The following is a 9455-nucleotide window of genomic DNA, read 5'->3' on the forward strand; positions in this document are numbered from 1 at the left end:
ACTACTCCTGGAGGACTCCAAACTATTGTCATATGCTGTGTCATCTGCACCAGGAGGACCTTGGGTTGCTGTCAACTACTCCTGGAGGACTCCAAACTATTGTCATATGCTGTAGGATTGATCCTCGAGGGCTATAAATCACATTAACAGCATCCCCTTGCTCTCTAACAACCTTCTCCTCTCTCACAGTGATGGAACAAACTTCCACCAACCCCTAAAAACGTTTTTCTCACTTGCATAGGATGTTTTGCCAAGTGGCTTCTAATCCCACTTTTCTGCATTATCAAGCTTATCAAATTAATTTTCAATATTTAAATTTTGAAAATTAATTTAATAGTTATTCTAGTACTCAAAAAAAAAAATTCACAAGCCAATAATTAAATTGACTCGAACAATTTGTCTTCCAAGTATCCCTGGGCAATTATTAGCTCTTAGACCAACATTAATTAATTATTTAATACCTAGTCTTTGATATTACCACAGACATTAGTGGCCAATAAATTGGTTTAGGCCCAAATCTGACACCAAGTATCACCTAATGCCTATCAAGCATAACTTATTACAACTTTTGCCTTTGACACCCACTGCGTCCTTAGGGTCCTTGGCCTATTACCATGAAATGACTGCCATGTGCATCACATGTGTTAAACAACCTTGCACATTTCATTTATAACTTAATCAAATGTTATCGACAAGATTAAAGCATCTCAAAATTTCATGTCCTCCTGAGAATGATAACACTAGGCCTTCAACTTCTTCTTCCTATCACCTCTCTTTGAAGCTGTAAAGGCCTCATTGGAGCTATCAGATTGCAATGGAAGCCTCCCTTGTTACTGCAAAGACGTCTCATGCTCAATCAACATTGAGAACATCTGTAGAAAACTGATAGGTATCGATGACATCTGACACTTCAAAGTGTTGGCCACTCCATTAAACTCCAAAGAGAGCTTATAGAGCACAATTGCCATAAGATGAGCCTCTAGAAGGGTGGACTGCATGTGGCGAAGCTAGTCCTATCCCTGTGTGACACGAAGCAAGAAAGACTGAATCGTATCATTCAACTCGAACTTCATCTATTAGAACTAGCCATAAAGAGCGACGACATATATAGACAAAGAAGCCTTGTATAACATTTGAAGATTTGACCAAATCTCTAGAGCACTCCTGCAAGAGGTGATCGTGAAAAGAAATTCTTTGGATACACAACAAAGAAGAGCAAAATAAGCACATGAATCATTATTATCCCATATCAACAGGGTTTCTTCATAGTTGTCTTCATCGAAATCAACTGAAAGAGAAGTAGGACGCTTAAAAACTCTAGACACCACATACCATAACCACTTTTGCACAAACCATGCCTTCACAACAGCACTCCATGCTAGGTAATCAAGGCCATAATTTGTCATAAGAAGGGGGAGCCATCAAAGAGGAAAGGACTATAAAAGAAAGGAAAAAAGAGGAGAGAGAGAGAGAGAGAGAGAGAGAATACAACTAAACCAAGAGCACAAACTATACGAGAGAGTTCACACATAGTGGATAAAGTGAAAAAAAAAACACACACACACACCTAGACCCAACCTAAAACACTATCACCCAGCCTTTCACAAGGACAAACAGTCAAAATGCACAAGCTCATGACAAAAATGGAGACCTAAACTACAATAAATGTAGTCGTCTCGCCAAGAAACACGTCGCCTCAACTCGTAGACACCAAAACGCTGATGAAAGCAGGCCAAGAATCATTAAAAGATGGTCGCCTAAGCTGTAAATCAGTCGCAACAAGTAAGAACGAGTCCAATCAGCAGTTCAAAAAACCAAAACACGAACTTGAAACAAAACCCTAGTCCTGAAATTTGATACCATGTCAAAAGTGGATACAACAATGGAAGCATAAACAAATGTTGTAAAAACTGCTAAACACAAGAACAAAAGAGAAAAACACAAAAGAACGTTGCAAAGAAGAGAACTCCAAAAAATGCTTGGGAAATGGAATCCATATACCAATCACAAGAATGATGCATACAACAGTGTCTTGTGTACATTGATAGGCTGAAAGGATGCAATCCTCTAGTGAATTTAAAGATCGCCAATCACACACTTGATCTAATCACGTCAAAATTACAACAAAAAGCTGTGGGAATATATCTCCAGACATAAGGCATGAAGGCATTGTGCAAGAAATTCAATTTCATAGTTGGCAAAATCTGAGATAAAATAGACAGCTCCTTCGTGTGGTGTATGAGGAAATTAGTAATAAGGATGCTAAAGAGCAGAAACTACCTCTACTAGGACAGCCCAACTTGGGAACTGGGTACAGGACTATGGGGCTAGATCTGCCTATATGTTGGCTACACATGTAGGAGAAGCTTGGTCAAACTACACAATGACCTCAGCCATAAAGCTTGTGATGTTCCCCAGCCTGATGTTGCACAAGACCTAAATCTGGAGACAAATAGGTGAACACCATCACAAAATGACTTCCCAGTTGGCAAACCACTCCACCTCAAAATAAATCCCATAGGTTACCTCTCTAGAAGTCTATAACTGCACCTTAAGGCTCCAAAAAGCACCACTGATCCAAGAAGCAACCATGGAAAGGTCCTGACATAAGACTTTAATGCAAAAGGTAAAGGAATAATCTTCAACTTTTACGGGAACATAATGTCTCCTGGTAAATACAGCAGGTATTACAACAGCACCAAGACCAGCCCAAATAAGCTTGCTGGTAAATACAGTCATAGATTGAGCATACTAATTGAATGACACTGAACTTTGAGCAGCAGTACACAAAGAATGGATGATAAACAGTTTTTTTTTCTTAAGTCAACAGTCTCGTGCTTTTTACTGAGAATTGTTCTGAGGAGAATGCTCATTATTCATAATGAAAAACTGGATGCATCTAATACAACTTAGAAATAACATGATCTGCTGTTACTCACATGCACAGGCATCCATGAGCCAAAATAATAGGGCATGTAGTTTCAAGAGGGTTGTTTTCTGATTCTGGCATTAATGCGTTGGCACGGGAGGAACCTTTTAAAAACATTGGCACGCCTTAATCATGGGACCCTGCGGCATGCTGGGAGGCAATCCAACATTAAGCATTCTAGCTCATATAATTACTCAGGGCTTGTAGCCTACTAAAGGAAACCCCAGACACCGTCACTAAAGCTAGAGCTCTGTGATTACTACTTGCACCAAAAGACAATGTCACACCCATTCAGTTGAACAGAAAATGTCCACTTGCCGTCAAGCTTTGACTTGCCTACAGAGACAGATATCCTCGATATTCCTAGAGAGGGTTTATATGCAAATGAAAGCTCAATAATCTGCGAATCTTTTACCACAATGCTGCACAAATGTCAATTTGAGCATTCTACAAATCGACTGTCCAAATGTTGCACGAATTCAATGCGAGACGCACCCGTAGTAACCGACAGAGGCCCTTGCGCAGGTCGGGCTTGACAGTGCTGCCTTCCCGAATCATTCTGCCCGCCCTGAACTCCAGCAGAGTCTCCTGTTCCGCAAAACGGACGTCAAAATCACAGCTTGCTCGCCGGCATCTGTACGATCGAAACAGAGGAACAACAGGGGATGCAAACGGTACCTCGTGACTGTCGGGCCCGAGGATCTTTGAGGTAGAGGAAGACGCCATCTTTCCGTCTAAAGAGTGACAACTGAGACGAGACGAGTACTGTCGGTACTTCTACGTGATTACTTACTTACTGGAGAAGAAGATAACCTAAGATCTCAATATGCAAGCCAAACATCGGTTCTATTAAATACATTTAAGCTTTAAATGTTGGAGGGAATTTTTTGATCAAATAGCGCGTATATTTGTCTTTCCTAAAGCGAGTAGGTTTATATTACGAATATAGTGGCCCTTCCAAACATCAAACTTAATGCACACATACTCATTATGAAATGGCACTACTTGAAACCAATTCCCTAATTCAAAGTGTTATCAAATCTTCTATGTAGACCCCAGCCCATTTTACTATTTTGATGGCCATCTACCATGCATCTAGAAGCTTTTGCACCGCTTGGGATGCTTTGATGACACTCTTCACATCTTCATAGAGAAATGCATCCCGTGTAGTTAGGTCTTGCCACATAGCATGTGGAAGCGTTGCAAATTTAGCTTTTAATCATAAAGCACCATGGTTGCTGTTCATCAAGTCTTTTTAGGAATTGAAAGGTGAGTCTAAGTAACTTTGAATACAAAGACTCTATACTAAGTCTACCATAATTATTAGAGCAAAGTCATTTGCTTCTAGGATACCGTATGCAAACCCTTCCTTCCATTAAAAGACCAATAGAAGCTTCTAAATAGCCTTTCCATTCATTTCCAATTTGCTTTAGTAAGATGGAATATTTATGCATTAAATACAATCATAGAAGTCAAGATGGACTTGAGAGCTATGAGGCAACTTGCTAGATCGAGACAAGTTTGCTTCTTTATTAAAGTTTAGCCTAGAATTCGGCCATTCACCAATCAAATCGTTATCTCATTGAGACAACAATCCCCAATGGAGCACCAAGATATTGAAATTTCTGGCCCTTCTTGATTAATTTGAAGGCCTCAAGGCAACAACTCCATCTCCATCATCAATTAGATCTTGCATCTTGATCTTTTCCGATGATGAGAGGTTGGCATACTCTTCATAAATAGCAACAAGCAACTTTTGGTTAGATTTGTCATTAGCACAACAATATATGATTTATTGTCTATAAACATTTGGTTAGCAAAGCTTCTCTCATTGGGCATTGAGAGCCTTTGATCACTCCTTACTGGAGTTTGAAATCAATGGGGGTTAGGAGTGACTATGTGACCATGGCAAATGAAATGGGGCAAGTGGGAAACCTTGCCTCACGAACCTCTTCAAAATCAAAGGCGGGGGAGAAATAGCCATTAATACCAATAATAACATATACATTAGCAAACATAGCTCTTGCCATGTTACATAAAACTCCACCAAAGATAGAATCCATAAGGCAAAGCCCTACTAACTCTATCATAGGCTTTAAGATCCATATTATTGAGGAGGTATTTTTCCTATTGCTCCAATCCATAATCAACTCCAAAGATTTGATTTATGATAACATCATGTATCCTCCTTTAGTGCACAAAACCATAGAATGCAAGATACAAAAACTTCAATAATACAACTTTGATTCTCGAAGCTCACACTTTAGAATAGACTTCATATGCCACATTCTTCATGGTTAAGGGTCTATAATGGTTGGGTGATCTCTTCGTTTTCCCTTTTTGAATAAGCCTTATTAAGCCGTTATTATTCTCGTTTAACATGGTGCTACTAGTCCTACATGCATTCAAGAAAGAGCAAAGGTCATTGCTACACATATCCCATAAAGCAAGAAATGCCTCATATAGAATTCCATCCATTCCAAGGGCCCTCCCCTTCTCCATTTTCTTGATAATAAAGTGAAGTTCCTTAGTGGAGAAAGGTCTCTCTAGTGATAGAAAAACCTGTATTTCCACAAAAGCTTTGATAGGGCTAAAAAAGGCATAGATGCATTCTTCGTTTCTATCCACCAAGTTAGGTCATGTGCCCATGATAGGAGAGAGATGTCAGAGAAACCTCATTATGATCTCCTCCTCTTTCTTAACTGGCTTACCATCATCATCTTTGGAATGACCAACAATGTCCCTTGCTTACTTGGCCTTCAAAGCCTGAAAAAAGAAACAAGGTGCAAACTTGCCAACCAACATATCAAGTGTCTTCAATTGAACCTTTACAACTAAAAATTTAGCAATTTGTTGACTCTTATTGTAACCACCGAATTGTTTATCATGCCATGTAATTTGGTGATTAGGTTATCTAGTTAACTCAATCAAATCAACAAGCTCTTTGCTAATGCTCAGTAACTACCACAAGCAATCTTCTTCTCCTTAATCATGCTAGGACCACCATGTGACCTATCACATGAGTTGATAGTCATATTGCAATCGCCAAAGAGAATGAAATGGCACTAGTTGAAACAAAATTACTTGATTCAAAGTGTTATCAAATCTTCTATCTAGGCCCGAACCCATTTTACCATTTTGATGGCCATTTGCCATGCATCTACAAGGCTTTGCACCACATTGGGAGGCTTTGATGACACTCTTCACATATTCATAGAGAAATACATCATGTGTAGTTAGTTAGGTCTTGCCATCTAGAATGTGGGAGTGAAGTGTTGTAGATCAATATTTTAATCATAGAGCACCATGGCTACTATTATGGCCTCTCAAGACCACAACAGAAACACAAGAAACATCAATTCGCCTAAAATATCCCTAGTGATGTAGACAACTTCTTGAATCGATTTATAGCCATATTGAACATTTAATATTTAGGACCAAGAGGCAAATGGAAAATACACATTATAATCATTCACAAAGCATTGTTCTCTTGAAAAATATCAATGAGATTACTATCACCATGACCATTCCTAAATGAATAACTTAACGTAGATAGCATTAGTTTTTAGGAGATCACAACAGATTCATAGAATTAGGCATAAGTGACCATATTTAGGTGTTGTCATGAAGATCTTTCACATTTCAAATGATCAAATATATGAAAATATACAATTATGATACACATGATAGACACCACTCTTCAAATGAAGTCACATGACATTCCAGGTTACTTTACATATGATGATTTTATTAACACCTACATGCATATGATTCCTAAGGTGGATGAGCAATTCAAGCCCTAACACTTGGCACAACCTAGTGGATGACTAGGACAACCCACCAACATGTAGCTAAGTGACATGATATATGAAACTAAGTAATATGAAGACTCGCCCAAAGAACATAGTTATACCTTGCCAGAGGGCTTGCATCCCTTGACAGCCACATTGAGCAGCAGTGAGTAGAGCTCCTCTAGGATACTCAAAGCCCTCTGGTGCAGTTGTATAACTAGTCCTACGTGCCAACAAAATGAAGCTAGTGATTGTGATGAAACAAAAGAGAAAGTACAGCTAACATGGAAACTAGAGACTATAACTAGGTATATAAGGTATAATGGAAATGCAAGAAAACACCTCATAAACTAACTAATCACCACTTAGTTCCAAAGAAGACTCATGTTTCACTCCCGTCAACTCTACGTTGACCTCATGAATAACATATTTAAGCACAACATCCATGTTGGTAGACAAACTCTTTCTATTGCAACAAAGAAGCAACATAATCATCACTCTTCCTCAGCATCTAAGGCATTATCCAACTTTTCGACCAACTTATTGCATTCATTTTCCAACTCATGAACCCTATGGACCAACATTTCCTTTTATTGCAATAATGAATTAGTATCTATTGAAACAAACATATCCTTGAGCATTGAATATGGTTGAAATATAACACAAGTGAATCTTTCAACTACCATCTCCCGTGCCTTCTTGACATCAACCAGTTAAAGCATCTCTGATATTTTGAATTTTAGATTTCCAAACCATTGATGCATCAACATCAACCTCTATGTTTTTCAATATTTGCTTCTCAACTTCCTACAAAGGTTGAACCCTTTCTTGTAATAACGTATGCTCCACTTGCAACTGAACATGCATCTCCATAAAACTCTTCATTTCAACTATGCATTGCTCTAAGGTTCTTTAGTCCATTTCTCATAACAAACAATGGACATCTTACCCTTTGTTGCAATAGCCTACCGCAATGCTACAATTTTCTCCTCATGTCTCAACTTCATGGCATCAAATTCCTATTGCATATGCTACAGCCTGATGCATCAAGCTCTCAAATTCGAACTCCTGGTCATGAAGCTAAACCTACAAATTTTTAATTAGTGCCATTGATTGAGTACTCTCCTTATCATGTTGTTGGAGATAACTTGTAATTTTTTGCACAACATCAAACACATCTGTCATACTGCCAATTTTCAAAGCATTAGCCCATCGAATATCAAGAAGAACAAGGGACATTGGCCTCATGAACATCTACATGATCACCCATATATTGACCCTTATCATGAAGTTTAGGTTCATTAGAAACATGTTGCTGCTTATCATCCTGCCTATCCACTTTTTAGCCAAATTTTCCTTATTTTCATATTCTTCTTGAGATGTGTTTGGCCCTATGACTTAGGCATATGCAATTTGTCCTCTTTTTTTGCATCCGCAGAGACATCAATGGCATCATCAATGTTAACCTTCTTGACAAATTCATGGGCCAAATATTTAGCATAAGGTTCTTCATGTCCAACTTTAGAAGGACTTTATAAATAGCATGTTTATGAGCATCACCATCAAACATGACATCAAGAGCATCATCCTGTCGAAACTACTCAACACCATCAAAATTATCATCAACATTAATTGCATTATCCTACCCACTATTTACATTTATATTCAGAAGATATTCAGATGTCAATTCATGATGCAAAGTCCTAGCAACTCATAAAGTACATCAAGATAACAACCCATTCAAGACTTATGAAAAACTTTATTTGATTTAGAGACTTTAATTTTAGCCATTATTCTCTCATACATCAATCTTGCCCAATTCGGTCTACCAACATGCTCTACATAATGTATGATGTTATATGTCTCCCATGCAATGCTATCAATTTTGATGAACATCATAAACCTTTCCATAAACCAACTAAGCTGGAGCTTTCTTAATGCATCAAGCTTTTTCAAGATATACACATTCCTCAGCCCTATGGGATCTCCAAAAGCATCAATCATTTGTTCCTCCAAGAATCTTTGAGATGTCGAGTTATCATTGAATGGAAGAGCAAACACACGAGCAACCATTTCACTTGACAATTCAAGCTTTCCTGCAATAGGCCATTTGTTTGCCAAAGTATATCGAATTGAATCGAAGCATGAACATGAGAAGACCTTTTCTCCCATGGCAAGCATGCATACTCAAATAGTTTGATTTTCTTCAACCACTCATGATGTGCATCCTCATCAATGTCAAGAATAAGGCTTGAATCTACAAATGGGGTAATCACACTACTTGGGCTTCAAAGAATGTTACTATTTTTAGAAGTTATCTCACCCTCTTTAGGCTACCCATGCTTGTCATCGTCCCCATACTCAATATCATTGTCGTATTCCATGTCTATCCTAGCATGTTTGGAGAGTACAAGATTCTGTGTAGATGATTGCCGAATGTGTGTCGTTGTGTTTACATTAGCACGATCCTAGAAGAACAACGGTGACAAAGAAACCCGAGCATTGTCATGCTTCATTTACAATGCAAAGTTCAAGTCTAATTGGAGCTTTATTCCATTTGTGCCAAAAGTCAAGTCATTCCCATCATTCAATGATCCTTCACACAAATAACTGTCCTTTAACAACAATTGTCCCTAAGTAGGAATGATAAGGTTAATGAGGGCATAATAGGGTTGAACCATTCTTTTCAACCTAATGCTATTCACAGCAGGTTTCAATACATTGCCTTTTAGGTC

At 38.3% G+C, this 9455-nt stretch overlaps 1 protein-coding gene across 3 annotated transcripts in view; it reads right to left on the minus strand.

Moving 5' to 3' along the window:
- Nucleotides 1-3748, minus strand: part of RPN13 (regulatory particle non-ATPase 13) — a 43175-nt gene extending 39427 nt beyond the window's left edge. For all 3 annotated transcript variants that reach the window (XM_087695943.1, XM_087695942.1, XM_087695941.1), the window contains exons 1-2: nt 3608-3748; nt 3425-3517 (exon numbers count right to left, since the gene is read on the minus strand). In XM_087695943.1, the coding sequence (XP_087552069.1) occupies nt 3425-3517; nt 3608-3655 (141 nt within the window). In that variant the 5' untranslated portion in view covers nt 3656-3748. The remainder of the gene's footprint in view (nt 1-3424; nt 3518-3607) is intronic.
- Between the last annotated feature and the right edge of the window lie 5707 nt (nt 3749-9455).

This window comes from Lygodium microphyllum, chromosome 16 (assembly GCF_053477565.2).
Source record: "Lygodium microphyllum isolate KBCC chromosome 16, Lygodium_microphyllum_v1.1.10, whole genome shotgun sequence".
Taxonomy (NCBI): Eukaryota; Viridiplantae; Streptophyta; class Polypodiopsida; order Schizaeales; family Lygodiaceae; genus Lygodium; species Lygodium microphyllum.